The sequence below is a fragment of the Crocuta crocuta genome, unplaced genomic scaffold (genome assembly GCF_008692635.1).
Source record: "Crocuta crocuta isolate KB4526 unplaced genomic scaffold, BGI_CrCroc_1.0 scaffold310, whole genome shotgun sequence".
NCBI classification, from domain to species: domain Eukaryota; kingdom Metazoa; phylum Chordata; class Mammalia; order Carnivora; family Hyaenidae; genus Crocuta; species Crocuta crocuta.
The window spans coordinates 504253-517976 of NW_027532609.1; the positions used below are offsets into that span (position 1 = coordinate 504253).

At 41.0% G+C, this 13724-nt stretch overlaps 1 protein-coding gene and 1 long non-coding RNA gene across 5 annotated transcripts in view; one reads left to right on the forward strand and one right to left on the reverse strand.

Moving 5' to 3' along the window:
* The window catches only part of ETFA (electron transfer flavoprotein subunit alpha), an 80622-nt gene extending 75359 nt beyond the window's left edge, over positions 1-5263 (reverse strand). For 2 of the 3 annotated variants that reach the window (XM_077780483.1, XM_077780481.1), the window contains exon 1: positions 5182-5263. In XM_077780483.1, coding sequence (XP_077636609.1) covers positions 5182-5220 — 39 coding nt within the window. In that variant the 5' untranslated portion in view covers positions 5221-5263. The remainder of the gene's footprint in view (positions 1-5181) is intronic. The other variant, XM_077780482.1, reaches the window with a different exon arrangement.
* On the forward strand, positions 4820-11732 carry LOC144245089 (uncharacterized). Of its 2 annotated transcripts, none has more exons than XR_013339167.1 (3): positions 4820-4902; positions 8700-8800; positions 11630-11732. It is a non-coding gene; the product is annotated as an uncharacterized LOC144245089 (long non-coding RNA). The 2 variants fall into 2 exon arrangements; XR_013339166.1 differs by lacking the exon at positions 4820-4902 and adding an exon at positions 5207-5296.
* Positions 11733-13724: the final 1992 nt, after the last annotated feature.

The following is a 13724-nucleotide window of genomic DNA, read 5'->3' on the forward strand; positions in this document are numbered from 1 at the left end:
TATAACTAAGTCCAATGAAAATCTTTGGGTCCTTCTCTTATTCAACCTTAACAATTTTGACACTGTTTTTTATTTTTTCAGTCTTTTAGTAGCAACCAAGGAGATTTACTGCTCAGGAGTTCCTGCTGTGACTTAAACTCTATGTTCATGTAATAAACTACCACAAATGTTAGAGGGGGAAAAAAAGCTAGAATCTAACTCCCTTATAAACTCACTCAAAACCTAAAGCAGTAAGAATAATTTAGCCTCATATCCCCCATCTTTGAGAACTAAGTGGGATATAGGTAAGGTGAAGGAGAATGTGAGGGTCTTTTTACTTCTTAACTCAAAACTAAAAAGGTATGAATAAGATATAAAATCTTCCCAAGTTCTAATGCAAAAGATAAATAATATATAATTAAAGTCACCTATCCCTATTTTAACATACATTTTATAAGAATAAAATGTATATTACATTGCTGTACTTTAACTTACTTTAACCTCTTTAGTAATAAAAGATGGTAGCTTTTAATCATGACTAGAAATGTCATATGACATTGATTATAATATTAAAAACACACTCAATTTACTTCATTTTTAAAACAGACAAGACCCTTGGTAGACACATTGGCAGGCAGCATAATTTTACAGAATTCACCTTATACAATAAATCTTTTAGAACTCCATCAAAATTGGGTCTCTNTTTGCATGCAAATTATAGAGTTCAATCTCATTTGTCAATGCTAGGCCATGGACTCTGAAAAATGTCATGTTCCTTCATACCAGTTTCATAGCTTCTGAATGATTGTTATGCCTTCCCATCTAGTAATGAATACAAAAACAGGACACTCGAATGACCTTGAAAAGTGTTGCTTACCCTCTACATAAAGTAATTCTTTGGAATCTTATTAGTCAACAAATCAATTTCAAATGCAAATGAATATAAAATACTACTCATAATTCAGATTAACTTCCCTGCAAGAATGTTAATTGCAAATGCCTAGTATTGCCTAGTATTGCCNTCCCTCTTAATGCTTTCTCTAAGCTCTTTATTGCAGATGTAAAAAACCACCTTCATTAAACAAATGACATGGAGGAGAGCCCCTAAAGATAAAGGAATTTGCTCAAAGGCACAAATCAGGTCAATACAGGAAAGAGAATTTGGATACCAAGCGCAAGTCATTTAACTTACATTCTAACAGTTTAAGGTATCCCCCTGCCGGGAGCCACGCCGGCCTCTCTGGATGGCAGTTGCAGCGGGGAGATGGCAATGTGTGCGGCTCCTCCCATGGGAAATGAAAACTGGTGTCTCCTTCTACTACTACTGGCTCATGTTGGATATAAGCCTGCTGGTATTGACCAGGCCTCACAATATTCCATATCAGACCCATATTCTGAACACAGATACCCCATAAGGAAAAGCATATTTCTGCCTTTGCAAGAGAGATTTTAGATGAAAGCTAAATGATGAATGATTGTCAAAAGGCTCTTCCTATGGGCCTTGCAGATCCAAGACTTAAGGGGTTAAGAACACAAGAGTTACAATTGAGCCTGGCCCCGAGACAAAGAGCCTATTTTGGGGTTAAGAGCAGAACATAGCTACTACATATATCTTTGCTAATTGGTGAAGCATAGCAGTCCCTTCCTCAAGGCCTGCATTCCACAAACACCCTCCCTTACACTGGCAGCTGGGATGAGGATAGATAAGAGTAGCTAAAACATAAACCCAGGTGCAAAGACTGACAATTTAGGGCCCCCATGTTAGTTTCCACAAATAAACCAATTCAGAAACATTTATCTTCTTGAGGGCCGGACAGAATAACTCCTAGCTTATCTATATACAATTTAACTTGTATGTTATGCTGTTTTTCACTATGAACATTCTGTTAATTGATATCACAAAAGGCCTCCCATTGCAAGAAATTCCTTTCTATGACTTCATCTTGTTGCTGAACCTTAAAATAAAGATACCAAAACCGACAGGGCAGAGATGCCTGCCTGGTGATCAGAAAGAATCTCGGGGCTCTCTCACTCTCTTTCGCCGACACCGTCCATCCTTCAGGGACCCCTGGACCTGTCGGAGCCACGTGGCCTCCGACATCCCCCCCTTTTTTTTTTTTTTTAAATTCCAGTAACAGAGTCACCTGGGTGGCTCAGTTGATTAAGCGTTCAGCTCTTGATTTAGGCTCATGTAATGATTCCACGGTCATGGGATTGAGCCCTACATAAGGCTCCGAGCTGAGTGTGGAGCCTGCTTGAAGATTCATCTCTCTCTCTCTCCCTGTCTCTCTCTGCTTCTTAAAATAAATAAACATTAAAAAAAAGTTTTAATTGCAGTAAAAAAAACTTACAAAATTTATCATCTTAATCATTTTTAAGGGTACAATTAAGTTAGCTATACACATATTATTAACAGTTTAGGATAATCTCTTAATAGATTAACTTTATTAGTAAAAGTGTAATTTTGTGGCAATGTATCTTACTAAATAACTCATGGTTAGCTACAAAACAAATTTTTTAATTTGTTCAAGAGTATGGATTTTCAGAAAAGCTTTTATGACATCGTAAGTAAACAGAAGCCAGGATGATGGGACTCCCACTTTAGAAATATAGAACAACTTGGGAGCATCAAAAAATGTAATAGTAGTAATGGATTATAACCTACTAAATAAAGGATCCATGATAAATACAAAAATAAGCAAGAAGAAAATGTTCTTCCTTATAACTGAATACAATAAATGTAGAAGGAATGACAGGATTAGAGAAATTACCATTTTACATCACAGTAATAATATCTCAACATCAACAGATGATGAAAAACAGGAAACTTATATAATCTCAATGTAACTCCCTACAAATTAGTTAAAAAATCACAAAGGGATAAGTAGTAACTTGAGTGTAGAAAAGCCTGGTGAACAACACTTTAGCCAAGTAACTGAAGTCAACATCACCAATAATGGGATAAATTAACATTCTGAGCCACCTAATATGATGCACTGAAAACACAGTATCATTTCTGTGATACTCCTGCCAAAATCTAATCATAAGGAAACACCAGACAAACCTAAATGGAGACAGTCAATAAAAAAAGGCCTGTACTCTTCAAAAATGTCAATGTCATCAAAGCCAAAGAAAGGCTGAGGAGCTTTTCTAACAAAGACTAAAGATACAAGAAAACTAAATGCAAAGCATGATCCTGGAGGACCCTAGACCAATTTGCTAGAAAAATTGCTATAAATGATATTAATATGACAACTGGCGACATCTGAATGTCTGCAGATTGGATAACAGTATTGTATTGTTGTTAATACTGTCTGACTTTGCCTATTTTACTGTGGAAATGAAAGGTGAACCACCTTCTTCGTAAAAAAAAATACACACTGACTTACTTGGGAGTAAGGGGTATATCTGCAACATAGTCTCAAATAGTCCAGAAAAATTGTAAGTATATATGAAAAGAGATAAAGCAAATATGTCTAACTGTTAACAGCTGGTGAAATTGAAAGGATTTTGAGAATTTGTGTACTATTCTTATAACTTTTAAGTTTGAAATTATTTCAAAATTTAAAAAGTTATATATGTATGTGTATTTATGAATCCATTTTAGAAGTGTTCCCACCCCTACCTTAGATTCTTGAAATTTAACTCTAATAAAACATTCTTATGGCTTTAGAGCAACTACTCTGTTTAGCTTGACTTTAAATTCTCAAAGTAAGTCAAGGTCAAACTCTTTGGCAAACTACAATAAAGATTTGGAAATACCATGTATGTACACTGGAAAAACTGTGTCGACAAGAAGAATCACTTAAGCTAATCATTCCATTTTTTCCATTAGATCTACAAAACATCTGAGTCCTAAATTGCCCCCACTAAAATTATTTGACTTATGCCAGACTCCTAACCTGTCCACAAAACTACCTTCTAATTACTGCATAGCTATTTTTCTGCCAGTCTGGTTCTGATACCTGGAATTTTCCCAAATTCACAACTTTAACTTGTTTATGTCTAGATCTTCTAAGGAAAAAAAATCTCCTGGGAGAATGACTGAAGAGTGACTTGAGGATGGGGATTTGAACTTTTTTCACGGAGTAGAGGGGCATGCAGGATTTTTCTTTCTTTTTTTTCTCCTTTTTTTGTTCTTTCTTTCTTTCTTTTTTTTCTTTTTAATGAAACAAAGACTACACAAGAGCCTACAGATATCTAGGAAGATTGCCAACTGTCTCTGGGAGAAAATCCCAGTGGTGGATGGGAAAATATGCACGCATAAAACAAACTACAGAAAAAGTATAAAACGTCAGGAAAGTTTCTGACCCAGTTTAGCAATCTTGTTTTTCACTTAACCTAACTGTAAATTAGAAAACTTACAGAACCCACGATATAAACTGTTACTTGACTTGTAATCAGTCAACTTCAGAGCCTAAAGACAAAAATATACTTTCTGTCAGTGTTTCTCACAAGAGAAGAGAAAAATGTGGTAAATTCCTGATGTCACTCAGGAAAGAACCAAAAACTTACTATTACCAACAGTTCTCTGGCTTTAACCAACAATCTACTGCTGGTTTAAAAGCAGGTCAGCCTGCAGTATAAAAAGACGCCTGCATAAAACTGGCTAAAGCTTTAAAGACTTTACATTACAATTTCCTAAACTCAGGACTGCCCCATAAATCAGAGGGCAGAGCAAATTACTAAACACCACCCCTTACCCACAGTGCCCCAAGCACTAGACTGCGAATGGATTCCAGCAGCCACCACGCGCCCAGAGAAAATGTTTTATTCCTTCCAGAAATGCTGGCTTCCAGGTGAATTCAGGTTTTAACCTCCTTCCAAGAGGCCATCCCAGCAGCGACATTTTCCTTCTCAGATAAAGATTCCCGGGCACGCAGCTGCCTGCTCCCCGCCAGAGTGGAGAACCCGGAATGCAGAGTAAGTCAGGAGGGCGAAAGAGGGGCTGGGAAACAGAAGCGCGGTTTCATACTCCGGGTCACCCTGACCTCTGACCTGGGCCCCCGCGCTGTCCACCCGGAAGGAGTCAAGGGCAGCCCTAGAACATCGGGCTCGAGCCACAGACCGTGCAGTGCTGGGCCTGCCTGCGTTAAGGCCGGTCAGGTCTGTGGAGGACTATGATCTTCGCCAAGACACTCACAGGGACAGTACACTGAGGCTGGACCGTCACCGGGCTCTGCCTTTCCCTCCAAGACTCACCGCTCGCCGGAGCGGCCCCGGAGCCGCCACTCGGAACATGGTCTCTATTCCCGTCCGCCTCGCAACACCGTCAGTCGCACAGCCTAACCAAGCAGCGCCACCTCGGCGAGTCACGGTAAAGCTCGCGAGACACGCGAACGAGAGCGGAAACGCCTCAAGGGAAGAGCGAAAGCTCACGGTTTCTGTCTGCCCATTGGGCAGTCGCGCAACCAATGGGGATGGCGGAAAGTTAGGGGCCGGGCTGGGAAATACGGCAAAGGTGAGGCTTTAATCTAGAAGGCCTCTGGTGAAGCGCAGGGGCTGAATGGCTGGCAGAGTTGAACTACCAGCGACGGTGGCCCAGAATGCTTCTCAGCCCCACGGTGGGCAACGTTATGAGAGTGAACTTCCCCCCTGAGCTGATGATGTGACGCTTCTGGCTCCCTCTGGATGAAGTCCGCCCCTCCAGTTATTATTTTGTTCGCTTATTTATTCACGTATGGCAACGCTCCACGTGTAATGTTCTAAACATATTTTCCAGGTCAGGGGAATATAATAAAAGGATGCATAAGAAGTTGACCTCATCAGACTCTAGAGGAAACATACAAATTTCCTATTATGGAAAGAGAATTCACCGAAGTGGTAATATTTGAGGTAGATTCTGGGACAAAGAGCCCTGTGGACAGAAACCGGGAAGAAACGTGAGGTGAAGGTCCAAGCATAGGGGCAGAACTTTGTGTGCTGGCTGCAAATGGATGAGTGGAGATACAACTGGAACAATCGTTGGGGAAGGCCTTGAATGTGGGTGAATTGGGGCCCACCGTGGCCTTCTCCTCTTCCCTGGGCTTATCCTCTTCCTCTCCTCCTCTACCTATCTTTGGGCACCCCACACGTGCCAAATCTCTCCTCACCGTTGGATCCACATATCCACCAGCCTATTTGGGCATCTCCACAGGATATCCCTCAACATCTCAAACCTACAGGTACACAATTGACAGCATTCTCTTCCAGATTTAATTCTCCTGTACTCCCTTTTTCAGGGAATGCTTTCCACCTCCACCCACCTGATCAACCTAGAGACCTAGGGACCATTCTTGACTCCTTTCTCTCCTTTATCCACTTATCCTATCAGTCATTAAGTTCTGGTGATTCCACTCCCAAATAACTCCCAAATCCATCTAGGACTCTCTTCTATCCCACACCGCCTTTGGATGGTTACAGTTGCCGTCTTACTGTTCTCCCAGCTTCTAGTCTTCTCCACCTTTCAATCTATCTCCCAGTTAGCTGGGAGCCAAAAGGCTCTTTCAACAAGGTAAATTGGTGATTTACACCCCTGTTGAAGATACTTCAGTGACTCCCCATTGGCTTTTAGGATAAAATGCAAAACGCTTGATATGACTTATAAGCACCTTGTGAGCTAATCCTTCCCTTTATCTTGAGCCTTGTCTTTCCCCTCCCTCTCATCTTTCATGGCCATACAGAACTTCCTTCATATCCTCCATGCCCTACCCTCTCTGCCTCCCCATTCTTCTTCCTCACTCTCCTTTTATTCCTTTAACTGTTTAATACCTATTCATTCTTGAAATTACAGTTTGGAAGCTCCTCCCCCCACTGACTCTGAATTAGATACCTCTCCCACGTGCCCCTATTTTCCCCTGTATTGGCAATTGTCACATGTGTTGTAATGACCTGGTTACTTGTCTGTCTTACCCATCTGACTATATGTCCTACCTTTTTAAAATCATTGTGTCTTTAACACCTTGCACAGTGCCTGGCTCACAGTAGGTATTTAGTCAGTACTTGTTGGATGAATCAACAAACCAAAAAATAACTTGCTAAAAACGTCTGAACTTTATCATGAAATTTTTAAGCAGGGGATTCCTATGTTCAGAAATGGTCTCGATTCCCAATTTATCAACAACCTACCTTTTCATCCTTGTGAAGTCTAACTAATAAATCCCATTGGCTCTACCTTCAAATGATGTTTAGAATCCATCAACTTCTACCAACGATTCTTTATTGATTCCTCCACCACTACACGTTTCCTGTCTTCTATCACCTGGATCACTTCAGGAGCCTCCTCACTGTTCTTTCTGTATATCCCCTTGTCTCCTGAAGTCTCTTCTCCAAACAGCAAACTGATCATGTCCTCTGCTCAAAACCCTCTTCTATCACTGTGCCCCAGACATAGGCCTTGCTGCTCTTGAATTAACCAAGAGGCTACCATCTCAGGGCTTTGCACTTTGGTTGTTCCTTCTGCCCGAAATGCTCTTTCCTGGGGATTCAGAAAGCTCTTTTCATCACTTTGCTGAGGCCTCTGCCCAAAAGCCACATTTTCAGAAAGGCCAGCCTTGGCCACTCTAGATAAAATAGCCCCCTTCCCTCATGTTTGATTTTTCTGCTTGGCATTTGTCATCACCTAACAGGATACACATTTTTGTTCATTTGTTTATTGCTGATCTGCTTGCATGGAAATGTAAGTTCCTTGGGCAAGAACTTTGGGTCAACAAACATTCTAAGGGGCTTGTGCTCAGTTTTTGCTCTTTCCTCTTCCCCACCTCTACTCCACTTTTAACACTCAGCTCAAGTGACATTTCTACTATAAAGTCTTCCCTGATCCTCCAGGATAAATGAATCCTTCCCTCTTCTTCATCCTCCTGGTTCTTGTGAACAAGGAGGCGAAGACTCAGCTTGAACATACGTTGCAACCACCTAGACCATGTCTGCGCCCATGAGTAGACTTGGGCTGTTGGATGCCCCCAGTGAATCTACATGTGGGAAGAACAATTTAGTATTCCATGTATCACTGCATTTGCCTCCCAATCTGGTCCCCCGCTGGACTCATATCTGAGTCCTATGGAAGTTTAAGGAAGAGCAAAGAGTACTTTAAGTAAAAACTGAAAGGGACTAAAACAATGTAAAAAGTTGGTACACAAACTAACCTCCTTCATGCCTCCCCATCCATGAGAAAGAAAAGTACAAAAGCAGGGGGAACATTCCCCAGCCTCACCCACAGGACAGCTTTGTCACCTCCCTGGCTCCAGTGAATCAGCAGCATCTGTGCCAGCAGAAGTGCAGTACCCCTGGATCAGGGTGATTTCTGGAAGAGCAGAGCCAGAGGAGAGGAAGAAGCAGAAACCTGCCAAAGTCTGTGATAACTGACCAGACCTGCTCATGAGCATACATGAGATGCCTCTTGGGGGCTTTCTGGGGGAGTTGGAGGAGTTCTATATTTACATGGAGGTCAAGTACTACCAAAATGTGAACACTAAAACATATATATGAGTGGAATTTCTGTATACATGTTTGGGTGTCTGTTTTTCCCACTAATTTATGAGCTGCTTTGGTGGTAATACCCCTGGTTTTTATTATCTGGTTCATGTTTGTGGATGTTTAGTGACTGTTAATAGAAATGTTTGTCCAAAGAGAAAGAAAGGAAGAGATGGGTGGGGGGAGGGAGAGTGCATTTGCCACAGTCAACCTAAGAAGACATACTCCAGTTTATTTTGGAAAACACCTCACTTTTTTCTTCTCTACAGGCCAATTTCAGGAGAGCTCCTCCAGAATCCCTGATGGAAACTTAGAAGATGAGGGTTATTGGGACAAACTACAGCCCCAACTACTGTTCCTGTCACAAGTGGTACTCATTGTCTCCTTCCTTGTTTTCAATCCTAAATTCCCCTCACCCTCAGTTAGCATCTCCTCTGATCTCAGTGGCTTACCTGAGGATCTGAGCCCCTGACCACCATGACTTCTGAGGCCAAGGTTGCTGTACTTGTCCCCTTATTATCAAAATTGAGCAAGAGAATACTAGAAGTATTCAAGTAGATTGCTCTTGGCCAAGATGATGATTCTCCTTCTTGCCTATTGGTACCTGCAAACAAGCCCCACATTGAGTGTAGAGATTACTTAAAAAAATAACTTAAAAAAAAAAAGAGTATGGATTCTTTAGATCCTTGAAGGTTGCCTTGCTGTATGCTGCCAGGAAGGCCCTCTAGCTTTTATACATGGTTTCCAATTGCCTGTTAATCACTCCTAGTCTTTAAAAAATTTTTCCCTGAGGCCACAATGAAGCTTAGTAACTGCCAGCCAGTGCCATTGTGCTGTTAGTTTCCCCCCTTCCATGTTTCTCAGGTGCCTGGTACATTCCCTTCTGTAGGCATACCATCCCAATTCACCACCAGTGAACATTTTCACAACTGGACCATCACTTTATGTTAAGAGCTATCTGTGTCCAGGTACCGGCAGTGAGGGGGTCTTCAGTGCGAGGCTAGCAAAGGGCAATACAGCTCTAAAACCTCCATTTGATCACCTGCTCTCTTGGGGCACCTGGGTGGCGCAGTTGGTTAAGTGATCACCCGCTCTCTCAGACCACTCCTACACTCCTGCTCCTCTCAGAAGCAGGCTTTTCTCTTGGAACAAGCACATTATGACTAGTAGGAGGTGCTCTTAGGACCCACACCTGTGGAAGGTGAGACAGAAGCAGAATTGGGCAGAAGGAGAAGCTGGACTGAGGTGTAGACCTGAACAACAATCTAAAGGAATGCCAATTATTCTGTTATGAATTAGATGGCAATGTGTTATGCTTATTATGCAATAAAATGATATCCATGTTAAAAAAAAAGATGATACCTAATACCTATTGACTAAACACTCAACACAATACTCTTGGCTCATAGGAGAACAACCGTCAGAAAAAACTAGAAAATTTAAGAGGGAATGTATCATCTACGTGAGATATTTAAAACAGACTATTTAATTACATCAGAATTTCCTCAAAAATGTAGAGAAGGAAAATGAAGCTGCAGCTGAAGTTACTGAGTCATTCATTTGTTAACCAAACAACAAATGCCATTCTGATTGTGAATTAATTAAATTGGGTTTGATTGCATCAGCTGACAAAATGTGTGCAGAGAAAATGAACTTGTTTACTACTGTTAGATTTGGAGAGCAGAAGAGAACGTGGGGAGCAAGTCAGCAATCAGTTGAAAGTCAAAGAAGATTATTTCCTTGTCTTTGATGAGTTAATAGATGTTAATGGGGTGCCTGGGTGGCTCAGTCAGTTAAGCATCCGACTTTGGCTCAGGTCATGCATGATCTCACGGTTCGTGGGTTCGATCCCAGCGTCGGGCTCTGTGCTGATAGCTCAGAGCCTGGAGCCTGCCTCAGATTCTGTATCTCTCTCTCTCTCTGACCCTCCCCTGCTCACACTGTCTCTCTCTCTCAGAAATAAATAAAAACATTTAAAAAAATAAGTGTGTAAATAGATGTTACTGATATTGCTCAGTAAGTACTGTTTATTCAAGGAGTCAATGCCATTCAATAGCATTGACATGACAGTAAGATTGGTCTGTGTCAATACTCTGAATGAACAGAATATTTTCAAAGTTGAGGAAACACTAATTCAATACAACCTGAAGTGGAATCTACAAAGATGTATTACAACTGATGGTGGTAAAAATATGTGTGAAGCAGAAAAGGACTTAAACAAATGTAAAAGTTTGCAAAAACGTAAGGTGTGGAAAGCCTATTGGTATTCACTGTATTATGCATCAGCAGTTACTTCATTGAAAATATATTTTTAAATGTATTTATTTTGAGAGAGAAAGAGAGAGAGCACACATGTGTACGCGTGCGTGTGAGTGGGGGAGGGGCAGAGAGAGAGGGAGAGAGAGAAAATCCCAAGCAGGCTTCATGCTGTCAGCACAGAGGCCAATGCAGGGCTCCACCTTGTGAGATCATGACCTAAGCCAAAATTAGGAGTCAGGTGTTTAACCAACTGAGCCATGCAGGTGCCCCTCATTGAAAATATTTTTACTTATTTTTGAGAGAGAGAGACAGAATGCAAACAGGGGAAGGGCAGAGAGGGAGACACAGAATCTGAAGCAGGCTTCAGGCTTTGAGCTGTCAGCACAGAGCCCAACGTGGTGCTGGAACCCATGAATCCTGAGATCATGACCTGAGCCAAAGTTGGACACTTAACCAACTGAGCCACCCAGGTGCCCCTGAAAATATTTTTAATTTATCACATGTCATTTTTTTTCACAATGTCAATAGTGAATTTCATTCACTCTATTAGACTACTGTCAGTTCCCAGACCTTTTGTGTGTCAGAAATGCTGAATATTGTGACTTATCCTATCATATAGCAGTTTGACAACTTAGCAGTGCTAAAACTTTATTGGGTTTTAGCCCAAGACCTAGGTTGAAATTGTACTAAAATGTTTATAACAGCTTAATTTACCATAACCCCAAACTGGAAATAATTTAAATGCCTATTAACTGGCAAATGAATTAACAAATTGTGGTCTAGTGTATTCAGTGGTGTTGTGGACTGAACGATGTCACCAAAAATTTATATGTTGAAGCCTTACCTGCTAATTTGATATTTGAAGATGGGGTCTTTGATGATTAGACATAGAGGGGGCCACAAGGGTAGAGCCCTCATAATGGGATTAATGTGCCCCCAGGCGATGACCCAAAGAGAAGGTGGCCATCTGCAAGCCTGGAAGAGAATCCTCACAAGAACCAGATAATGCTGACATCCTGATCTCAGACTTCTAGAACTGTAAGAAAATATATCACTGTTGTTTAAGTCATCCAGTCTATGGTATTTTGTTAGGGCTTCCCTAAATGACTAAGTATGGTCTATTACATTCATTGTAAAACAATAAAAAAAGGTACACGTTACTCACACATGCAACATTATGGATGAATCTCAAAAGCATGGTACTAAGTGAAAGAAGCCAGACACAAGAGACATATGATTCTATTTATATGACTATCTGTAAAAGGCAAAATGATAGGAAAAGGAAGCAGGTCAGTAGTTTCTAGGAGCTATACCTGGCAAATGGGTATGAGGGAACTTTCTAGGGAGAATAAAATGTTATATATCATGATTATAGTATATATACAATGACAGTATCTACATTTATCAAAACTAAAAACACTATACTTTAAAATTGGTGAATGTTACCATATGTATATTTCACCTCAATATAGTTGATTAGAACACATCCACACACAAACATGCCCAGCAGATCACCAACGTGATAGATACATAACTGAAACATTTCATTTTGAAATCTGACCCACATCCTCCATTCAATCCATCAGCAACCATTGTTGGCTTTTGCTTTCTGTTTCCACTCGGGTCCAAGCCATGTTCTCTTTCACTGGCATAATTGCAGCAGCCTCCCAACTAGTCTCTGAGCCTCTGCTCTAGCCTTCACAGGCTGTACTCCTCAGCACCCACATTATACCATCTTTGTTCAAAACCCTCTCTCATCAAACTGAGGAAAAAATCCAAAGCTCTCATGGTGGCTTCAAATCTTTCCTTGACCTGCCCCTACTTGGCTCTCTGATTTATCCCTTTTCTTTTACTTCAGGTACTCTTTCTACTCTATCTCCAACACATAGGCATGCTCCTGCCTTTGTTCATGTTGTTCCTTCTGTCTGGAAAGCTTTTCCTGCAGAGCCTCTACTCTGGTTTGCTCCCACTCTTCAGTCAGGTCATAGCTTTCTTAAACCACTGATATGTAGCCCCTTCTCCATTTTACCCTTCTTCTAACTATGTTTCGTTTTTCAGGGCAAGGGCTTTGTTCTGTTCACTGCTGTATCCCTTGTACTTAGAACAATATCTGACACATGTAAATGCTCAATCCATACTTCATGGATGAACAAATGAATAGATGGATGAAGAGATGAGCCTTTTGCTATGAAGCCTTCTTTGAGGCCTTCTTCCCAGCCTTCACTTATCTCTCCCTTTTTCTCATCCCTCTGGCTTTGGTTGTCTTTGTTTCTTTGTTTTTTGTTTGTTTTTTTGTTTGTTTAAGTAGGCTTCATGCCCATTGTGGAGCCTAAGGTGGGGCTTGACTTCACCACCCTGAGATCAAGACCCTGACATCAAGACCTGAGCTGAGATCAAGAGTTGGACGTTTAACCAACTGAGCCACCCAGGAACTCCTATTTGCTTGTTTTTTTTTTAAATGTTTTTTATTTTTTTTAATTTTATTTCTGAGAGAGAGAGAGAGAGAGAGAGCCAGTGTGAGCAGGGGAGGGTCACAGACTCCAAAACAGGATCCAGGCTCTGAGCTGGCTGTTAGCACAGAGACTGACGCAGGGCTCGAACCCATCAACCATGAGATCATGACCTGAGCCGAAGTCAGATGTTTAACCTACTGAGCCACCCAGGTGCCCCATGTTTTTTTTTTTTCTTAATTACAACTTTACTGAGATATAATTATGCATTATATAATTCACCTACTGAATTTTTACAGAAAGATTATTTTTGGTAAGTTCAGAGTTGTGCAACCACCACCATAGTCAATTTCAGAATGTCTTCATCACCTCAAAAAGAAATCTCACACTCCAGCTGTCACACCCCTATCACCCTGCTCCTCAAGCCCAAAGCAGCTACTCATCTACTTTCTGACTATACATTTTATGAACATTTTTAAATAAATAGAATTATATAATCTCTGGTCTTTTGTGACAAGCTTCTTTCACTTAGCATAACCTTTCCAAGGTTCATCATATTGTAGCATGTACCTTGTAATGGCTTAA